A 23,504-nucleotide genomic window follows, 5' to 3' on the forward strand; every position below is an offset into this window, starting at 1 on the left:
CTGTCTGGTCCAGACTGGCTCTTCTCTGGGATACAGTCTTTTCTCCACTCACATATGAGGGCAGTCACTAAGATCATAAATTATCCATGGTTTCACCTCATTCCACCAAAATATCATTGGCTTGCATTTAGTAGCATTCATTCTTTCAAGTTCAGTTATTGATTGGAATGTGCTTAAATTTTTATTTAATATCTATAGGCCTTATTTGAAGAATACATGCTATGAAACCCCATATTCTTCACTTTCTGAAGTGATGTATTTGAAAAGAAATTATTTTTTTAATAACAGACTATACTTTATTATTTGTAGCTAACAAGAGAACTGTACAGCTGCTTTCCATGTGAAAGTCTTGTTCTCTTCTTACAGTCACCTGCAGTCTTACACCACGTGAGGAAACCGACAACAGTAACGCCAAAATGGCTTCCCAAGCCACCAACAAGTTATGTTCCTTGTGCACTCACACAGAGCAGATCTGCAGGTATCATCAACCCAAAACTTAAGCTATGCCACAAAATGAGAAAAACCTTGATTTTAATTTTAAACGCCCAAGCATACCCAATATGAAGCTATAGATGTTGTTGGATCACAAAGGATGTGAAATGGCTATCTCGGAAGATGATTCTTTCTTGTTTGAAAGACTGTTCTTTACATTAGATCATTTTATTTTACAGCTGTACAACCAAAGGGCTGGGAACATGTGGTATGAGTTTCAAAAATAAGTACTCTGTCATGACTAATCTTAAACAGAAAAACATTTCATTGGGAACACAATACAGAGTATTGCTAGTCCAACACCCCATGTCCTGAATCAGCCAGCTTAGAGTCGGGGTAGCTCACCAAAAATAATAAAGCAATTATCAGTCAGTACAGAACAAGAAATTAGACTTTGTGGAAGTGATTCTGCTGATATCAGTGTCTAAATAATTAAGAGGCACTGGGCTGGAAGGTTTAAGGGGCTCAGTAACAAAATTGTCAGATAGTTCTTATGGGTTCAGAGATCAAAATGGGACACTTGCCCCAAACCTGTAGCAAAACTCCTGAATCATTTCAGTGAGACCTGGACTAGCTCCAGCTTCAGTTTCCAAAAAACAAACACTGGGCTAATGATATTTTTGTTACAATTCTGTGAATCCACAGTAATCTGCTGAAATGCAGATGCTGGCTCCTGGTTTTCACTGCTGCATCGCACGCATGCCAGAGCCAACCTGTCTGCATCCAGCCTGCATATCACACACCAGCTGACTGTAAATCGCTGCAGAAATTCAGTTGCTAATTAGACTATTCTAAATGCTTTTTCTGAAGCTAAACAATTTACCCACCTTCAGCTGAAATAGCTGTCAGGAAGAATTATTTTGGCTCTCATCTGTCAATAGGCAATATATAGATACAGAAACAATTTTTGGTTTCAGAATGTATTAACAAGCCTATCTGCTATAATTTTAAACAATATTTGGTACGCTTTTTGGTTGTACATGCATACATGTCAAACAGCTAGCTAGCTTTGTCAGAATATAAAATAATGGAATAAACTGATTAAGTCAGAAGGCTTCAGACTGATAATTTTTTCAGGCATTAATCTCAGGTTGAATATGGGCTTGAATCATTCTCTCTTATCCACATACACCTTCTTATAATCAGTTAAGTAATTTACGTATATAAAATAATGCAACAAATGAGCCTTCTTAAATTTTTCAGTTAAGGGCTGCTCTGTTTTAATTATATATGGAATAGGGTAGAAAACTGCTGTAATGATGACTGCCAAATGAGCTTGGTTTGTTACTGATTCAACCTATGTCACATTGTTACAAACTGAGGCACACATACATATATACTTTATTTCTTTAATTTTTAACAATAGTGCAAACATCATAATTCCTGCTACCAAAAATGAAAGTTCTTAGTTTCTAGGGTTAAGAAAAATAACTACCTCAGTCGCAATAAAGTATCAGCTAGGTCACTGAAACCAGCACCAGCTTATAGACAACTTGGATTTTTAGTTTTGTTAGTAGGTTCTGAGATTAAATTTTCTTTATTTGGAGTAATCCGATTAAGTCTGAAAAAGGGATCAAGAAAAACATGCTGCTGTTCTTTTCTTGCAGTAAATAAAAACCAGGTGGCAGGGGATGAGATCCACTAATTCTAAAAACCCAAAGGGCATTTAGGATATGCAGAAGGTGTTAGGCATATAAAGTTACAGATAAATTTCTGCTGAGGTATTCAAAAGTGTCCATGCAGATTGACGGTTTTTATGCTAAATTATCTCAAACGTGGCATATGGCCCTTAGTGACCAGAATTAATCCATCAATTTCATTAACTACAGTTAATGTTTCCCTTGCATAATAAATAATTCCAAATGCAAAATGTTTTAGACATGCACTTTCTTCTTAAGTATACAGCATATTTAAGGTATCTAATAAACATGTTTGCATGTTGTTTTTCTCTGTGGTTAATTAACTCTATTTACCAACAAGATGCATCTAAAGACAAGTTCAGACTAATTAGTTATCTTGTAGATAAGAAAGAATTCATTCAACAACAAATTAAAAATCAGAGTAAGTGTGCATTGAGCTATATCCTTGCTGAAATGATTGCGTGTCTATGGAACTAAAGAAGGGATGTGAGCACCTAACGCAGGATTTGGGAGTAACCAAAACATTCAGGTCCAGACATACAAACCAAAATGGTGGCTGTGCAGCTGCTGGCTAACAGGAGCCTCCTGCCTCACTGTCACACACTGTGGGCATTGCCCCTGAGAGTCACTAAGGACCTGGCTGGGTGTAGCCCCTGTGGTGCCCTCAGCAATGTCATTATTCAGCAGAACCCAAGGGTTTTACTGTCTTAGCTGCTCTACTAATCAACAAGAAAACTCTCTTAGAAAGCCTTAAAAAAACAAAATTCCAAACATGATTAAAAACTCTATACAGGTTACTGCTTATTACAACCCATAAATTAAATCACTAACTTCAATCATTCCACATTGATTAGTACTGCTCTACATGGTAGAAATTGGTTTTCAGCGGTCTTAACCCCCCCCCCCCCCCCCCGAAATTTATAGTCAAATGTGACAAGTGAGCAGGTCAACAAGACTCCAAACTCAAACCCACAAACACTGAAATAGTCCTGGTTCAAGACTGCCTGTCATCACTGATGCTTTACTTTAAAGACAAAGGAAGGGGTTGGATCCTGGTCTTCCCATTTCAGAAGTGGTTCTTATTACATAAATGGTAAAAGGTACACAACGATACCAGTTGTTCTAGCACATGAGATACTGGTGGATTTTAAATCACAGAAAGTAATTTTTCATTATAAAGCCCAATTCGTTATTGTTCCTTCAGGACCCTACCTTCTTTTGTAGACAAGTTGGGGCTGCAGAGGGGATGACTGCGGCCAAGGAAAAGAACTTGTCTGTCTAGACCTTTAACTTGTTTTTGCAAAAGATGGATAGGATATAGAGACTGTAAGAAGACTGAAAGGAAGAAAGGTTATCTGATTGTCAAAGAATTTGTGTGTGGCCTTGGAGAAGTGGCCTATGCCCCAGCCTCAGGATCTAATACACGCGATGCTGAGCAAGCTACTTGAACAAAGTTTTGCCTAGCTTTCCACTGCACAGTTTTCAAGCAAACTCCCCAGGGTATTACAGCTGGGAAGCTTGGCACTTTTACAGCAGAGCTGGGCATTTGTCACTAAGTTAGCTGGAGATGTATGTTGCAGTACTTGGAATTGCAAGATTGGGAAATGCTCTTATTTCTGAAAAATCAGTCCCAAAGCTTTTGTGATTGGTGAGCACTTTTTGGACAACTTTGTATGAAACGCAGAGAGTTTATCAACCACAATCCAGAATGGTGTTAAGATCTGATTGTACAAAAGTGGCTGAAAATGAATTATTTTCTTGTGGCCTTGCAGCAGACACGTTCTAGGGAGGCCTGCCAGTGGGATGTGGGTCTCTCTGTTCAGTGTCCTGTCTCCGCACAGCCCATTCAGAAGTGTTTTACATTCCCTACATCTTATCACTTCAGCAGCCTGCATTCCTGTCAACTGGGGTCTGGATTCCTGAAACTCCAGCTCTCCCTAAAAAGGGAGTAAGGCAACCTGATACTCACATCCCTGTCGGATACTGTGCTCAGATGTGGTAAGAGCACCATAGAAACACAGAGGAGGAAAGGAATTAAAATGTACGCTGTGCAAGGCTTGGGTAATTTGAGTTAAACAAGGCTTGGAGCCATGCTCTTAATGAGGAAGATAAAAAGAAATCTGCAATTACTACCAGTTTACTGAATGAGGCTGTGGACTTAAGAGGGAAAAAGAACAGTGAGTGTGTAATTAAAAACTGTAACATGCATGCAAACCAATGGTAGGAAAATTGAAGTTGCCTAGGCAACACTGATGCTGATGTTGCCCAACTTCTAAGTGCTTGACTTTGTAACCTTGATGTTAATATTTTTTAGACATAATATATAATTATCTGCAGCCAATTAGGGATGCTATGGCTTCTGTTGGTAACCGGTAATATTTACATTTAAATATAGAGAAAGATTACTGCTGGCTATACTGTATTATTTAATTATACAGTTAGTTTAGAAATGAAATTATATCTGAAGCATTTGAGAGATTCCCTTGAGCAGAAGTAATGGAACAATTATTACTGCAATTTGGCATGAGGAAATTTTGCTGAAAGTCTAGAATTTCACCTAATCAGAAAATTTGATTAGTGGTCCATGTGTAGGAGCACTCTGCGCTGCTGCTGAGTGATTTCAAAATGCACTGTAAGAAAAGTAATCATAATAACTATGGACACCCTTCCTTATCAACTTGTGAATCAGATTTATTAAGTTTTAGAAGTTAGTTCAGAATAATGTAATTAGTGTAAATTCAGTACCATGAAAAAACCCAGTGTTTTAGCTTATTACAAGCACGATGAATAAAAGGTTCTGGTTTCTGCTGACAATTCAATTCATAATGCCTAGCAACTACAGCTGGGCAAGGTCTGACAGCTTCATGCCAAACAGCTGTGGCTTTGAAGACACAGAGGTTTCTAAACTACTTTCTGGGTAAAGAGGGATAAACAAGAAAGACGCATGCATACAGCTTTCTAGTAACAGTAATGTGGGCAGACTGATGGAAAGTAAGAATACGCTCTCAGTCTGGCATTGAAAAGTCCACTGTACAGGAAAAAAACAGATGCATGTGAAAATACCAACTCAAGAAACTTACACACAACACATCTGGAAAATATGAAGGCAATAAAAACAAACTCCAGAGTGATCACAGGCATTTTTCCCTGGACTTTGAGAACCTGGAAGTAGAAGGCGATAAGATCTCAACAGTCATTACAGTCCTCTTACAAGACAAGGATGGAAAAATGCAGTGGATTCCTTGGGAGAGAGGATCCCATGCTGAAGGTCCTGGTCATTTCAGTCACTGGTAAAAAGCCCCCAGCTTTAGGTAACATGAATGCACAGATCAGGCACTGCACATCTACCAGACCACACTTTGAGCTTAGCAGGGTTGGTAATGCTACCAGCTTTCCAAGGTAATGCTACCATTAGACCGCACCTTTGGCTGCAGTCAGCCTCTTGTTGGGATGGGTGATCTCTCATCTGGCTTGTCAGCCTGACTGGTGGCTTGCTTTTTCTATCAGATATAAGAAAGGAATGCACCACTTGCCTGCAGTCATTGACCTGCAGGGCTTAGCGCTAGTGGACAGACAGCCTGCTCCCAGTCTGGAACTTTATGTTGTAAAGGAGTCTTTGGCTTATAGCTTGCCTTCTGTCCATGTTCTTGCCTTGCCTTTTGACTGCAAGGTGGTTTTGACTGCAGGTGGTTTTGTGCAGGGTCAGTGACTTTTAAGAAACAGAGTGTGTGTGTGCAGCCAGAGGAGAACAAGGGCACCTAAGAACACAGGAATGTGCTTATGGATCATCTCAGTGGTCCACCTAGCCCAGCCTCCTGTCCCCAAGGGAGACCAATGGTGCTCTGGGCCAAAACCACCACTTAATCTTCTGAAGTGTAAGATGAAGGCATGGAGACAGTGAAACTCCCATACTACACGATCAGACAGAAGCCGTGTGTTTTTGTTTTACATCACCTTGTGGCTTTTTAATTCATACATTTCTCTCTACAGCTTTTGAACCTGCAACTGCTTCCTACACTTCTTGGCACTGGGAAGAGTGAGGAGTAGTAAGTTTTTATTCACCTCCACTCCATGAGGTGGCATATTAGAAATCTTCTCAGATATCTTATGTATTACTACACACTCTGAGGCAGATGCCACAGATACCTGAAGAAAAGTATCAGCAGTGCTGCCCATGGGATACTGAGAGTTTTTTGAGTGCTTGATACGCCGCAATGTTAATAATGTACTGGGGGTATCTAGTTATTATGTCACCCAAAGATTGGTGCTTGTAAGCGGCACATATAGAAGGATCATTCCCTGTGTAATGTCATACTTCAGATTTCATTATGGTCACCCACCACTATTGTGAACAGCTCTTTCAGAGTGGGAATGCTGGAGGCAGCTTTAGACCCACCAAAGCAAGCACATGACAGTGTGGTATAAAGTGCCATTTCTAGTTTTCTCTAACTATTGTTGCACCTTCCTTGAAGACTGGCCATCCCATAGCAAGTAAAATTTTAAAGTACAAGTCTCCTTTTGATTGGCAGGTAGCATAAAAATGTGGAAAATAGGTGTTTTGATAGTTTATCTCAGGAGGAAGAAAAAGAAGTCACTAATGATGCTGATGAAAAATGACTGGCTTTGAATCTTGGATACAAGTCAGCCATAACAAAAACAAGCACTAAGAATAAGTAGGAAAAAGGCAAACAGATATTCTCTTCTTTTCCTCCTATCCCACCTATACCACAGTGTAATTCCAAGAAATCTTAAAAAAAAGCCCACAAAAGAGGAGATGCAAGCTTTGCCTTGGAAAGCATGGAAAGACATTTTACTTTGGTGCCTATAAAGAGTCCTGCTAAACTGTTTTGTGATGTTATGAACATACGAAATGGCAGTAACACGGCAACAACCATCGGGCTTGCTCATTTCATACAACACACAGATCTTCATGAGAGTGCAACCAGTGCTGAGAGACCCACCCATACCCCTCTTCACAAACTCATTTCCACTGAGACTCTAATTCATTTCTTCAAAACTGTGGAAGTGAGAGGATGTAAAAAATCTGTTTTCAGTTGAAAAAACCCAAGCAGCCTCTAAAGAGTTGTTTTTCATTTAAGCTTAGGTAAGATTGCTTGCACATCTCATTATAACAGTAGGGAAAAAACAAGTGTGATGGGCTGATAGGAGGCTAGTCATAATCCCCTGACATTGGCTATGCTGAGTTTTGTTTTATTTTTTAAGAGGACACCACAGTGGCTGTACTGCAGATTCTATTTTTTGTGTCAAGGGGGACAAAAATAACCTTTTGAAATGTGTGAATCCAGCTCACAGACTGTAGGGCAACAAGGTACCAACGAGGCCATCCTGTCTGGTCCCTGTAACACAGGCCAGTGGATTTCACCTTCTGTCTCTTGCGTCAACTCCAACTTCTGGGTGAAGGCAAATAAACTTCTCCATTCCAAGGATTTTACTGAATTGCAGACTGAAAGAATGATATCAAGGAGATCTCTTAAAATACAACAAATTAGGATCCAGTAAATCCATCAAGAAAATTTTCTCTTTACATTTTATCCTAAGTATGGACCTCATAAATCAGTAACTTGACATATGGAAAGACTCATTTATAACTTACTGAAAAAGTACACAAGCTGTGAAACAAACGCTGCAAGCACACGTACAGAAACAGAAGAATCCAAAGACAAACCAGTATCTGCATACTGGGGTTTTTTTTAGGTCTAACTGTACTTATAAACCAAAACTCACTGTGACGTTATATTTAGAGCTCTGAGTTTAAATGCAAACTCCATTTTGGAGGGGTTTAGCACTCAGTCCTTCTAACTGGTTATTAGCTGTCTTGAATGTTGAGTTAACATGTTGATGGAGATGTTGCAGCACACTAATCAATCCCAGTATTATCTGCTACAACAGTGAAAACATGACATGCTGCTTTCCCTTCATGTGGTGGAGGCAGGACACAGAAGAAGGAGGAGAAGAGGGCTTCAGGAGTAGCAAACACCAAAAAGTGACAGCAAGGAGATGATAGCTGTTTAGCTGTGCCAGCTACTCTGTAATACACGCTGAGGGAACTGAGAGGGGCAGTCCCAGGTGGAGCACCTCTGGTGGCCCCATCTCCAAGCTCTCTGCAAGAGGCATGACCTAGCCTTTAATGAAAAATAAAAATATCACGCACTTGAGGAATATTTGAGGGACAGCTAAACTCCAAGCCATATTTTTGTGCTTAGAATGAACAGTGCAAAGTATCTCCACTAATCTCAATAGCAATGTACATTCTAAAAAGCAGGGATACACATTTGAGACCAAAACCTTTATTGAGATTTGCCTTGCGTGACTTCTTACTGTCCCATATCAAGGGGACATATTAGACAAAAGTTCACAGATACAGAAAAACACACGTTTAGAGCAGTACTGGCACTTCCATTTCCTTTGTATTATGAAAACCAGCAAAAATAATCAGTTTAAAAATGTGGAAAATTCTGCTCATACGCTTTCAAAGAAAATGAGATAAACAGCAGTGATGATCCTAAGAAACATGTATAATTTAGCATTTCAACCTCCCTGAAAGTAAACTTTGCTCACTAGAATGCAAGGATCTTTTTAAATATCAAATATACTTTTTCTCACTTCTGAGACTTCAATTCTCTACATTAGTACAGTTAGAAAGCTGCCTGATCATGTAAAACAGAAGCTTTTAAATCTTACTATTGTCATATTTTTGACCTGCATTCTACATAGGCAAAACCTTAAAGGCTGTAAGTGTTTGCTGTACCAGTCCCCTGCTGCACATAGCACTGATGGGATATGCTCATGCTGAACTTGCACAGCTAGATTTCAATGGTCACCCTTCCTGTAGCCACAGACTTTGGTTTAGTTTAGTATCTGCGAAGTGGAGCAATAGAAGAAACGTGAAATCACCAAATGACTCCTCTGTCCCTGTTTGCTGCAGGTTGGCACTTCAGCTGTGCAGTCTGGACCCTCAGAGCACCTTATGTCACTTCTGAGTAATATTTCTCTTCTGCATGTGCCAGATTTGCTCATATGGAGTCAAATGGCACTCTGAAGGCCAAGAGAATCACTGACCCTAAAGGTGACACAATAAAACAGCAAAGAAATAGTGAAGGCTATGAAAAAAACCTGAAAGATTTATCCTGAAAGTAAACAAGATTTCTATGGAGTTTATTTTTGAGTACAAGGTGTTCCTAAGAAGCATCCTGCTGAGAAGAATGGCCAATGGGTTTGTTCAGTGAACTGGACACACTGAGAGATGCAGAAACTCCTCTGATGGACACTTTGGTCTTATCTTAAAGTGCAGGATAAACATCTATCCCCAAAACGCTTGATGAAACTCACCTCCATTCAGAGCAAACAAACAAAAAGAAAGACAAGGATACACTGACCACAACTGATAAATGGAGTACCGTTGTTTAGACAGATATGTATGTTGCCATCATGAATAGCTTTGGAAAACAAACCGCTGAAAAAAATACAACGGTGAAAAAAACCCCACTGTGAACTGCAATATGCAGTCTCTGGGGTCTGAGACTGCAACATTTACACCCTTAAATAACTTAATGGATGCTGATGGTTCCACTTAACTCAAAAGGATTGTTCTTGTGTTTTTGTCACGTTTGGCTTGTAGTATGTCCCTACATAGACTGGCACACACAGATGAGCTACAGCCTGCTACCTCAGAAGCTGATGCTGTTGTGTGAGGACTATAGGAGCAAGCTGCAGGCAGTCCTGTAAAAATCAGGATTCCTATCATGTGCTGAGAGGAGTACATGGAATTGTGGCAATGTAACAGCTATCAGAAGCACTACACTACTTGGGTCCAAACATAATAACATATCATTTGGTTTATGTGTTTTCTTTCCCCGGGAAATTTCAGAGGAGTTGTTAGTGATGTCTTGACTTAAATCAGCTCTGTTAAGCTACAACATTGCTGATATTTTAAGAGGTACAAAGGATAAAACCAAGAAAGCTGTTGATCATGTTTGTGTAAGCGCTCTGCCCTCCCTGCCTAGATCACATGTGTGCCCAGCACCTGGCCTAATAAACTTGCATATCTCTGAAGGCAGATTTGCTGCAGCACTGTGACCTAAAGCTTTGGTCAGGACTGTAGAATTAACCCTCTGGTCAAGAGGGTTACATAAGCTGAGGGGTGTAGAATGTTTTTATATCTGCTCCAGCACTGAAGCACATCATTACACAAATGTGCCTGGAGTTCCTCCAGTCCCTGAGCGCTGTCTTGAAACTGAAGGGGGTTTCTTCATTGCTTAATATAATGTGAGGGTTTGGTTGGTTGTGTTTTTTTTTAAAAAAATCCCAGAGCAACTAACCCAAACCAGCTGTCCTTAAGCAGGATACACAAGAAGACAAGCCACTTTTACTTTTGCCATGAGACAGACTTGCCAAGACCAACTCCAAGCATACTGTTAAAATTACTGACCAGTTACTAGGGGAACAAGTGTACCCTGCCTGCAGTGTGTTTTACAGGAGGACAGGCCATGTGCAGCAGCAGCTGCCCCAAGCTACAAACACAGCTTTTTTTAGGGGCCAAGCTGATCCCGTGGTTTTCCTCACCAATGCCAAGCCTCCAGGCAGCTATGGAGCCTTTTCATTGGGACTGAAATGATTAACCAAATTGTAATTGCAGATCACTGTTTGGTTAGACTTCAATGCCTATGGATCAATAAGCCATCTAATTAGAAATCTTAAGTTTGAAATATGTTTAAAATTATACCCATTGCTATTAAATCTACATGTCTCAAAGGAGATGTATTTGAATTTCTGTAATGAGTTTTTCAGCATGTTTGTTTTAAAGTATTTCCTGCACTTAGCTGTTATACAGTGTGTTTACAGGAGAGTCCCAAAAAGACGCTTTTAATTACTGTGACTATGAAAATACTGAGTTTAAAGTAAAAGCCTACAGGTATTTTTGAGATACTTTGTAGGTACAAAGGCTCGTGTATGTAAGCATTCTGTGTTGTACCCAGAGCTGAGAAATAAACTGTATACTTTTTTTTCCTAATCAGGAAATACTCTGTAGTTTTAGCAGTTGAAGGACTCCTCAGATTTTTCTTGGAACAGCTGCAGCTTAACAACCAACTTCTACCTAAAACCACCTTCTTCTGCACATGAGAGAGCTTTGCTTTTCTTGCAAACATCAATAAACCTAGAAAAACCTACAAAAACATCTGGAACTCTACTTGGCCAGACTGCATTGCTCTTTAAGCTTTTTCTCTCATGACCTTATTATCAGTATTAGCAAGGAACAAGATAAAAAAAAATTAAAATCCAGCATTGACTCATTTATTCTTCAGGTTACATTGATTTATTTTTTTTTTAGGTTTTTATTTTTTTTTACTAAAGAATGTATTACACATTTAAGTCTTACCAAATATTGTAGGAGTTTTTTCTGGACTGTTTGTCTTAAGCACAGCCATCAGTTTATAGATTAAATTGTGCTTTTGTGCAAATTCCTTCTTGTCTTTTATAGACAGCAGAATAATTAAATGAATTTAATTATTTTTCCTAGAATAAATCAGTATATACAGACACGATGAAAGATTTAATAGAGATATTTCCTCCATTAGGGATTAGTTCTGCATTCTCTACTATGAATAGCATTTACAAATATAATGCTATTCCCACTCTAGCCAACAGGACTGCTCACAGGGGTAAAGTGTGCATTGTTTGACCTCATCCTTGTTCATTAATGCCTATAAAAACTCCATTAGACTACTTAAGGAAAAAACACATAGAAAGAGAACACTAATAATTCTACTAATATTGCACACAAACTAATAAAACTCTCTGGCAAGGCCAGAGCCCTCTGGATCATCATCTCAGTCTTGTTTTGTTAAATGTTATTATCTCTAACCGCAGTGCCAAACCTACAGCAGTGGAAAATTTTTGCAGATAATTAACAGTATAAAGATAGTCTTTTTTTCCCTGCTGGATAAATTACCATGAACACATTGTGATTTTTACTGTATATTAAAAATATGCATGAAAACGCCACAGATTACTTATTTCAATTCACTGCACCTACAGTTATATTACCTTAGTCCCTTGCTGTAGCTTATTTTCCTGGTGAACTGACTTGAAAGAATCTTTATGCCACTGCTTATGAGTTCCTGGCCAGATAAGTAAGTGAATAGCTACACTGGTTGGCTATACACTTGCAAATACTGTCACAAGTTCTTCCTCTTTCCCTTTTACTTTCTTTCTTAGCCTCTACCTGGATCTCAATGGATGTTTTGCCTTTACATCCACCTCCTTACTCTTTCCATCACTTCCTTATTGTACCAGACCCTTCAGTTAAGGCCCCGGTCTGTGCTACAGGAGTCTTTCCACTGATGCAAGTTCTAGTCTGGTCAGCACCACCACAGCATAGGAGACTCAGTGCCACCCCAACACAAGTGCTTCTTTCTCCCACTCTTCATTACAAATTCTCTTCCCTGCCCAGTGAAGATTCCTCATCTGACTATGATTTCCCAAAGTAGTAACAGTTGAGGGACAGGTCACGAGTCTCTGCTGCAGCAGTGGAGCCAGAACCAAGATCTCCCTGTAGACACTGTGAAAGCCAGATGCCTTAGCAGAAGATCCACCCATGCTAGAAGCCACAGGACAGAAACACACCATGGAGGCTCAAGTTATCAGACATTTAGCCTGCTGCAGCAACTGCTCTCAAACAGTACTTGAACAGAACAGAGGTGGTGGCTGTTTCCTACAGAAGAACACTGGCACAGCAGCTCATTCTGATGACTGTACTGTAAACAGTCTCCCATGCAAATATTTAATGTCCCATAATAAATCACACCTAAAAAATGCCGGAGAACCTGACTAACCAGATTAATAGGGTCAGGGGAAATCCGTCAACAAAAATCTGAAAGGAAGGAACACTAGAAAAGCAAACCAAAATCTGCTGTTTGTGGCAGCTCCTACACCACTTAGACACACACAGGTCTATGAGGCCAGATGGGATCCACCCCAGGGTACTGAGGGAGCTGGCAGAAGTGCTCACTGAGCCACTTTCCATCATTTATCAGCAGTCCTGGCTAACCAGAGAAGTCCTGGTTGGTTCGGGTTAGCAAATGTGACGCCCATCTGCAAGAAGGGCTAGAAGGCGGATCCTGAGAACAGGCCTGTCAGCCTGATCTCAGTGCCGGGGAAGGTTGTGGAGCAGACATCTTGAGTGCCATCATGCAGCATGTACAGGACAACCAGGCGACCAGGCCCGGTCAGCATGGGTTTGTGAAAGGCAGGTCCTGCTTGATGAAACCTATCTCCTTCTGTGACAAGGTGACCCGCTTAGTGGATAAGGGAAAGGCTGTGCACACTTAGACATCAGTAAAGCCTTTGACACCATTTCCCACAGCATTCTCCTGGAGAAACTGGCTGCTCACAGCTGGGATGGGCGTACTGTACACTGGGTAAAAAAACTGGCTGGATGGTCGAGCCCGAAGAGTGGTGGGGAATGGGGTTACATCCAGCTGGTGGCTGGTCACAAATGGTGTCCCCAGGGCTCCATATTGGGGCCAGTTCTGTTTAATATCTTTATCAGTGATCTGGACAAGGGGATTAAGTGCACCCTCAGTACGTTTGCACACAAAAGCAAGTTGCGGGGTGAGTGTTCATCTGCTTGAGGGCAGGAAGGCTCTACAGAGGGATCTGGACAGGCTGGATTGATGGGCCAAAGCCAGTTGTATGAGGTACAAGAAGGAGAAGTGCTGGGTCCTGCACCTGGGTCACACCAACCCCATACAATGCTACAGGCTGGGGGCAGAGTGGCTGGGAAGCTGCCCTGCAGAAAAGGACCTGGGGGTGCGGGTTGACAGCCGGCTGAACATGAGCCAGCAGTGTGCCCAGGTGGCCAAGAAGGCCAACAGTATCCTGGCTTGTGTCAGAAACTGTGCCCAGCAGGACAAGGGCAGTGATGGTCCCTCTTTAATTGCCACTGGTGAGTCCACACCTCCAATACTGGTTTCAGTTTTGGGCCCCTCACTACAAGACAGACACTGAGGTGCTGGAGCGTGTCCAGAGACAGGCAACGAAGCTGGTCAAGGGTCTGGAGCACAAGTCTCATGAGGAGCAGCTGAGGGAACTGGGGTTGTTTAGCTTGGAGAAAGGCAGGCTCAGGGGAGACCTTACCACTCTCTACAACTGCCTGACAGGAGGCTGCAGTGAGGTGGGGGTCGGTCTCTTCTCCCAGATAACACGCAATAGGACAAGAGGAAACAGCCTCAAGTTGCACCAGGGGAGGTTTAGGTTGGATATTAGGAGAAATGTCTTCACCAAAAGGGTTGTCAAGCATTGGCACAGGCTGCCCAGGGAAGCGGTGGAGTCACCATCCCTGGAGGTATTTAAAAGCTGTGTAGATGTGGGCTTAGGGACATGGATTAGTGGTAGACTTGGCAATGCTAGGTTAACAGTTGGACTTGATGATCTTAAAGATCTTTTCCAATCTGAAGAATTCTATGTTTCTATGAATAGTGGTTTAGTTGGAAATTATTTAAGGTAAACACCAAATTGAAGGGTTCAATCTTACTCATCTTTATACAATATTTTGAAACTAAGCTGCAATTTCTACCACATGAAGCATAAAATCAATTAACAAATGTTTATGCTCCAGCAGACTTGTAACTACACTGCTTAAAGTTCAGTCATTTTATGTTCTAATATATTTTTGTTAAATTTCCAATCTGAATCTGGTATTTACTAAAGAAATTTCAATGTGGTCTCTTTCCCAAACCATTTGGTCTTCCTGGTTCTTCCTGCTAACGGCGTCTATACCAGTCTGAATCTTAACCTTTTACAAGCATAACTCACACATTTTATTAATATGGCTATTTCCATTAGCAAAACTATGTAGGCTCTGCCTGTTTTGCATTCAGTAATGTTGTGCCCTTCAGCAGGTCAGCTGCTGCACAGGAGATGGCCCATCTATACTGATAAAGTTTGGAACTGAAAGGCTTGTGAAGAGGAGGCTGCTCTGACACGGATGCAGGGTAGGAATGGGAAAAAGGGATCACAGTCCCATTTGATGGTATCATGCAATGGAAGGATATGTGTTGGGCTGCCTGGTGTTAATGAAAGAGCAAATCTTCTCCTTTCCCTGCCCTTTGCCACTCAGCAGTCCATCTCTGATAAACCAACAACTGCTTTAGGTCAGTTATCTTCTCATAGGCATAGTACAAAACTGTGTACATACAAACGTGGGGCCTGAGCACACCTCTTGAGCTCCTTGGGGAAGGTACCTCATGTATACGTAATGAGTCTGGGGAGTGAGTCTGAGTCCTGCAGAGGAGTGGGGACTGCCCAAACACTAAATCTTCTTTGTCATGAGGTTGAGGACTTTTTTTTCTAATCAGCCCTAGTGATGCTTCAGGATCTCACTTCTGAAGTCCATGCAGGGAATTGTGCCTACATGTCTATTGCTGTCATCAAATGCTTGAGTTTGGGACAGGTGAGAACAACAGTTAGAGATAGTTCCATTGAATCAAGCAATTCAATCATCCTTTCAGATGCCTACATAATTCCTCAGGAAGCAATCAAGACACTCCTCCTGTCATGAAGCCTTCAGAGAGATGTGGGACGTCTGAGTAAAGTGTGAGGGGTGAAGACAAAGGATTCTGTGCTCAGACATCTGCATTCTTAGACTGACTGATCAAACAAAATCTGCTATTTGATGGCGATTTGTGTGACTGCCAGTTTTCATTTCCCAGAGACACTGGCAATAAGAAGATAAAGGGTACGTTGTCCTTCTTTACAGCTTTGCATTCCTACTACACTGCCACTGATACACTGCAATGAAAAATAAGGCCAAAGCGCCATGAAGACTTAAACTGTCGCTGTAAGGTGGTTTGGGGGGGATGCTCCTTTTGGGAGCCAAGCTAATTTGTGCTGGCTTGACTTGTTTGGGACATTACAGCCTATGGCTTTCATTTCAACTTCCAGATTCATCAGATCTGAGCCCTAACAAAATGTTAACAATGTCCTAGCAGGCTCTCGCTGCGGCCAGCGCAGCAGATGAACACATATGCTCTTCAGTGGGAAAACTGTTCTACCTACATTCACAGTGAGCCTGGATTTGAGTCAACCCCCCCTAAAAATTTACAAGTGATATTAGGTCCATGCCTCGGTGAATATTTTTAAAAATTTATATTAGAAATATCAACCAAGTATCAGCGTAATAACATACATATTCTATAGAGCAATACTTCAGACTGTTAGAAAGGACCATGCCAGAGACCATAGCAATAGTGACAGTCGTGCAAAACCAAGCTGGTTTTTTCTACTCACTAAGATACCGAGCTCAGCACTTGCATAATATTTCTGTCCCCACCTTTGTTTCCTGAATATAAGAATAATACACAATCCAACCCATGGCACCATTCTTCACTGCCCTCATCCTTGACATTCATATCCTGTTAAATGCATTATCTTGTTAAACACAACTGCAGCAGCTCCATATGCTTAAGGCCTGCAGCATCTTTTTTAAAGATCTCATGTCAAGCACAGGATATTTAGTTTTATTATTTGTGCGTTATTTATAACGCACAAAACTGAGTAACCCTTTTTCCTGAACCAACCCCAGTTAATCCCAAACTTAGGCTAATGCTTTTTTATTTGACTTTTGAGGGAGGTACAAGAACGTATTATCTCAAACTAAGAAAAAACAGTAAAAGAAAAAATTAATCATTTTTTATAAGGGATAAGCTGGAAGGCATTACAAAGACTATTTAATTTATGACAAGTAATTGCTCTTACAGAAAAGCACCCTTGTGTTTGTTCCTTTTTTTTTACCATAGCAGAAAACATCCATTTTAGTATCAGTTCCCCCTTGGGGTTTGCCACATGTCTAGTGGCAAACCAGACCTTAATTCCACAGCATGCAACCCATCATTTTCTAGGAAACAGCAGGTACTAAGAAATACTAGGTTGAAGTGATTTAAATGATAACAACTTTTTTGAACTTCCTATGCATATAGTAACAGATGTTATTACGTTTGAAAAGGTCCATTTGTGTGGAAGCACAACACTTGTTACAGCATGCATACATCCATTCCTTCCACATCTCTGGTCTCCTGAAATTCAAGCTCTCTACCTGCAGTTTCATATACTGCGTAAATTGCAAATCAGCTGATAACTAGGACATTCTTTGTGCGTTTTCGATTGCATTACTTTCAATAACTGTAACACTATGGAACTGCTGGAGTTCTGTACCATGTAACAAAAGCCTGGCTGTTTCCTACATTATCAGCGTTGATAAGTTTTCTTTTTTACAAATGATAATGCTTGAAAAGTAATTTACAAAATCTAAGATGTTGAGGATAAATGTGTATCGGGTATTTGTCCTTTTAAAAGAACTTGAGGGTTATGTAAATAGAGGAAAAACTTTAAGGAATGACCTGTGATAAATATCTGACATAAAATTAATGACTTAATAACCAGGAAAAGAAACGAAACTATTATTATTAAAGTTGTGCAAATGGCACAAGTTGATAAAATTGCAGATAACAAGTCCTCCTACAGATTGTAGACTTATCTGTAAACTGCACTCATATGTTCAGTACAGCTAAATCCAAAATACAGGAGCAAAGAATACTATCAAAGTACAGGAAGTTTTTAATGGAAAACTGGGGATTCTGTTATGGTAGGAGAACTTTAAAAAGAGGAAAATCTGTGAAGTTTTTCAGTTTCCTGAATTCCTGCCTGATTCTTGAAATATTCTGGTCTCTTCCAGAGTTTATGAATTATAAATAGCTGCAAAACTGTAATTATATTGTATTTAAATATTTATACTCTCACTATTTGCTTTTTAGTAGTTTTATAGAAAAATCATTAAATCAGAATTAAAAAGTGAGTGGTACCAGCAGTGTACTGTTCAAATGCAACCATACTTGGTGACAAGGTTGTTACTCCTGCGTGACTTGCATTTGGTAAAAGTGAAGTGGGTGCAAGGTCAGAAAATAAAATTACTGAAGTATGAAGAGAGGAATAAATTAGGTAAACTATCAAGGTAGCAGATATAAGAGGAAGGACATGAAGGCATGAAAGGTAGTTTTCAGTTTTGACCACTAGTACAGGCCAGTGTTTCCTGGACTTCACCATGAAGGGTCTCTTCTTGTCTCCTAGATGTTGTACAACAACAGCACAGAATCAGGGAGCAGAAATTCTTGATTCTCAGCTCATCGGATGTACCCATCCCACAGCCTTCTTCAGGACAGTGGCTGACTGAAATGTGCCCCAATAATTTTTAAGTTGATTACAAGACAGAGAAGAAAAAGAAAAGAAAACCAGGTGTGATAAGAATGGACTGAGGTAGTCTTACTCATTACTGTAGGTAGGCTGAAAAGCAAGATACTGTCCTTTCAGGAACAGAATCACATTTTTTTAAAGAAGCTGCTTATAAAGCCTTGCATATTACAAGACTATGAGATCTGATCCCTGCACCTGCTGATGAGTAGACCACCTTTAAATTCCCCACAGTGTGGGGATTACAGTAAATAGATTGCAGGACAAAGCCAAATTTTTCAGTCAAGGAATCCAACTGTTCAGACTTTCCACTGTCTTCCGAAGACTTCTACAGAGAATTGACCGTTCTGCAGCATCATGAAGGCAAACACTGGAGCAATTTGTAGAACACTGTTGGTACTCTACATCCATATTGGAGTACAGTATATGATATCAATAATATTTGTAGGGTCATATGAGAAGTAGGTCAAGTTAATGAAGCTATCAAATAGGAAAAAATAGAAGCTCTAGGCAGACAATATGATAAAATTCAGTATATGCCATGAGGAAACAAGCAGAGGACAGAACCGTTAGCAAAACTAATGAGGTGAAGAATAGCTATACCTGCTCTTCACCATTTGGATTACAACATCATCCCTTAGGACAGGTTTCCAGTGGTACAGTGGGCTGCGCAAACCCGGTTATTTTAGGGTGCAACTCCACAACCAGTGTTGCTTGAATAATGCAGTACTGTTGTACTTTTTTTACTGTAGTTGGTAAAAACATGTGCTGAACAGCAGCATGAAATCCTTTTCAGAAAGAAGAGCAGGAATCTTCATCAGCACAGTATCTACATTGTATGACAAAAAAATGTCAAAAGGTGGGGAGATGTTGTACACTCAGGCTCAAGGAACAAGTAGGAGATATATTTGAGCAAAACCAAGACCACAAAGAATGAGCAAGATGCTAACATATCCCAAATAAAAGTATTTCATGCAGAATGGTTAGTCAGAGTGGATGCGTCTGGATATTGTCTGCAGAAGTTAATTTTCAGAAAAGCACACTCTGATATTCTGTAAATCCCCAAACACAAGCAAACTAATTGATATATGGTATGAGGTTTGGCACCAGGGAAAGAAAAAACTTCACAGTTTATGGAACCGTCTGACAGTTTCTAGGTGGAAAATAATGGGTTTGGAGAATTTTAAATGCTGTGGCAACTGCAGGTCAACGTCCTTCCCACCATTTCTGCCTGGTAACAAGATATCTCAGAAACAAATTGGTTCCACTAATGTAACAATCCTCTTGAAAACAGTCTGACTCCAGAAGAAAAAGTTGCCCATCTAGTTTAAGCACTGGAAAAAAAAGGGTTTAAACTTGTCAAAAAAGCCTAACCCTTGGACAAGACTCTCAAAGCACAAGTCTGACTGAAATAATCCATTTCTAAGCTATGTATGGCAGGCAGCACAGCCGTGGTACCTTCCTGCGGATTGGGACTCATGAGTCCAGCTCTTTCCCTCAACACCTAAGTCTGCCTCTGACGTGAGTGGTTTGCTAGCCATCAGCAAGGATAACCAAAACCAACTGTATGCCAATATGAGCCAGAGCACTCCCTTTATGTGCCATGACTACAAACTTTGATATGCCATAATAATGCTTTCCTGATGAGCCATAAACACTTGGGATTGATCTCGAATACAACTGGAAAGAGTTCAGAAGTCCTACTTACTTGCTAAAACAGGGATGGCTGTCTTGGGAAAATGCAGATGCAAGTGGTACAATAAAATTGGAGATAATGGATGATTTGCCAGTTCCTCAGGCTAATAAAATAGCTCTCCTGTAATTATACATAGCGTAAAAACCTCGATGCATGCATTTTGCAAGGCAGAGTAGCATATGTGACAGACCTGGGCATGTAACAGGCTTTGCATAACAACTCATGAAATCATCACTGCTCAATTTTTAGCCAATTTTGCCACATAGCATGAGTTGTTCCTAGCTGCTGTATCCTGCAAGCAGAACACGCAGCTCATTATTTGCTGGCTCTGCGAGCCAAACTAACCCCAGATTTGATAGTCATGAGTAGGAAACAATTCAGTTGTTCTTTGGAGTGAAGAATGGAAAGAAAAAAGGCATGTGTTGGTTAATAAATTGCAGTCCTGATTCACCCTTTAATCTGGGGAGTGGAGTCAAAAAATTCCTCTGCCTCACTTCATATGGAAAACTGAATTTGTCTTTTGGACTGTTACTGTAAAGCAAGGGATACTCCCACGGCATCTGAAACAAAGGCTAGTAATGTTGGAGGAAAGACATCCCCCTGATTTCCACAGACCGTTGGGTGAGGCTCAAACTTTATACACTTTTGGAGGGAGCTAATCGAATAAAGGAGGCAAACTGTAGTGGCCATTATTAAGGATTAGTATTTAGAGGCCACCAGAGTATCAGAGAAAGCTAATCTCACCAGAAGTTTTTACAAATGCAGAAATCCAGCCCCAATATTAAAATAATACCAAAATCCTGTACTTCTCTGTAAAAGCATTCACAACCTTTTGAACAATAATGAGCAGGAACCCTTTTAATTTGTATACACAAACCTACCTCCTACTTGCTTGTCTAACTGATGTTTGCCTGCACTCCTTGTTTGTTACATCCATTTTAACCGGTTAGGTAGACGTACAGGACTTCAGAATGCCTTGGGTACCACAGCTGAAAACAGCTTGTGACCTGAAGTAAATCTGTGTCTCTTTAGTGAAACAAACAGACCCCTTCAGTCTGACCCGGCCGAGAACCAGCCCCTTTTGGGCTGTTTGCTGGAAATGCTTTAATAGAATTCATTCCCACAGTAAAAACAACTGTCATTGTCCTGGGCTGCTGCTGTTGGGATACTGCTGTTGGGATACGAGTAACATACATTTTGAATGTAGAACTCTCAGCTTATTTTATGGTCTACATTTCTGGCAGACAGAATATGCATTCCCTCCCCCCCCCCCCCCCCCCCCGCTTTGTTTAAGAAATTACTATCTTTCTATGCTTTGCCAATTTCCTCCCTTACGTTGTTTTTTGGGGGGGGGTGTTCATCTTCTCCCTCCGTTGCTTGGCTGCCAAGCTAAGGCAGCCAGCCGGCAGCTGGGGGGATACAGCCGCTGCCCGCCGGCGCTGCCGCCAGCCGCGGGGCCCGGTGCGAGGCGGTGGTGCCCCGCACGCTGCCCGGGGACCGGCGGGGCGGCACGGGCTGTGCCCGGGCTGGGGGCTCCGAGCGGCGCCTAGGGGCTCCGGCACCGCACTGTGCTGGCTGCGAAGCGCTGCCCTGTGCCACCTCACGCCTGTGCCTCCCAGGAGAGGGGAAGGAACGGGCAAAGTTTTCGGTGCTCCCCCGCCAGCTGACGCTGGGCAAGCAGGAGCGCGGCGGCGGCGCTGGGCGAGGAAGCCCCGCCTGGGGCGCGCCGCCGGCACGGACAGCGGGGCGCGTCTTCCGCGGGGGAATCATCAGTTGTAGCAGCGGGGGGCGAGCTGCGGGGCGAGCCAGCCTGCCACCCCCCGGCCCGGTCACTGCCCGGGGCGCGGCGCCAGCAGGTGTCCTCCCCACCCACGACACCGGTTCCACGAGGGCACTTCCCTGGCTGCAGCCCCCGCCGACCCCCGCCCGCCCCCGGGGGCGCCCCCGCCGCGCCGGTCCCCGCGCTGTCCCGGGGCGCCCGCCCCGCGCCACCCCGACTCACCGGTCTCCCCGTCATCGTCGTCTTCCTCCTCCTCCTCCTCCTCCTCCTCCTCCTCCCCCTCCAGATCCAGCAGCACATCTTGGTTCTCCGCATTCATCCTCCCGAAATTGCGGCCCCCCGCGCCCGCTCTCCCGCCGCCGGGGAGGCGAGCCCGCCCCGAGCCCTCCCTGCCCCGGAGGCGGAGCGGCAGCGGCGGGGTGGGGGCGGTGGGGCGGGCGGGGCGGCCGCCGCCACCTTCCCGGCCGGCGAGTGTGCCCGGTGCCGGCCGGCGGCCCTGCCGGCTGCCGCTTGCTGCCCGGCCCGCTGCGGGCGGCCTCGCACTGCCCCTGCCTTGAAGGGCTCGGCTGGAGGAGGGGGCGCTCGGGGGTCCCGGCCGGGCAGCGGTGTGCCTGCCGAGGCCGCACAGCCCGCCGCCTTCCAGCCAGCAGCTTGCCGGAGCTGCCGGGACGCGTGGGAGGCACCTACCGCTCCCTGGGCAGAGGGGCAGGGACCCGTGTTAAAACGGTGCTCTGTAAGCGGGCACCTGTACGTACTTCACTGGCAGCATCCTGAATGATGGAAGGGGAGAAGCTGGAAAAACATTAATCAGTGTGTGTTCTGTTCCAGTTTTTTTGCAGTTGGCCCTATCATAGAATTCATACCATGATAATATCATAAGCCGATCAAAGGCTATCTTAAAACTAATTAGTGAACTTTCAGCAGGATCCAGGCTGAAGATTTTACAAAGCTTTCTCTGGTTTCATCCACAAGTTTAACATCTGAAAACCGGGTCAGGAGCGAAACCTCTGGGTCTTTTAAAAATATGTCAAATTATGCACCCAAGTGCTGAAGAACTCACCATTGCTAAATACTTCTGAAAATGTGAAGCCCACATACATAAAAAAAACCCAAACCAGTAAGTAATTGGCAGAGCTATTTGGAGAAGGTAGCAGAAGTTGGAGGGGAGATGCTGAAGGACTGAATGAAAAGCCCATCTCTAGAGCTCCACTGATGGGTTCAACCCAGCTGACTGTTTCACAGGGGTGGGGTTGTCCTCATCCCCATCTCTTTCTCCACATGCAAACTCAGATTTTGCAACACAGGGAATGCAGGGTTGCCAGTCACCGTGCAGAAATGCTGTGGGGACAAAAGTACTCCTGAAAAGGGCTTTCACTGCTCGGCAATATGCCAATCTACTCACATGTATTGGTTCCAGGGGGAAAGTAGAGAGTACCTAAAACTGAAAAACATCTGAAGGAGTGCCCAGAGAGGAACTGGACTGAGCTTTAATAGTGGGAAGAAATGGAAATAAGACCAGAAGAATGGATTGAAGAAGTGGGGGAGTTGCGTTTGGGGAAAGGAGAAAATAAGAAGGGCAAGGTAACCTTCCCCACCTCCCCCAAGCAATAAATACCCTATAAGCAATCTACTT

The 23,504-nt window shown here is 42.5% G+C and overlaps 1 protein-coding gene across 1 annotated transcript in view; it reads right to left on the bottom strand.

Annotated features, from left to right (window-relative positions):
* The window catches only part of ANO6 (anoctamin 6), a 79,024-nt gene extending 56,815 nt beyond the window's left edge, over positions 1–22,209 (bottom strand). The window contains exon 1 of the mRNA XM_056341541.1: positions 22,094–22,209. Within this exon, the coding sequence (XP_056197516.1) occupies positions 22,094–22,190 (97 nt within the window). The 5' untranslated portion in view covers positions 22,191–22,209. The remainder of the gene's footprint in view (positions 1–22,093) is intronic.
* Positions 22,210–23,504: the final 1,295 nt, after the last annotated feature.

This window comes from Falco biarmicus, chromosome 5, assembly GCF_023638135.1.
Source record: "Falco biarmicus isolate bFalBia1 chromosome 5, bFalBia1.pri, whole genome shotgun sequence".
NCBI lineage: Eukaryota > Metazoa > Chordata > Aves > Falconiformes > Falconidae > Falco > Falco biarmicus.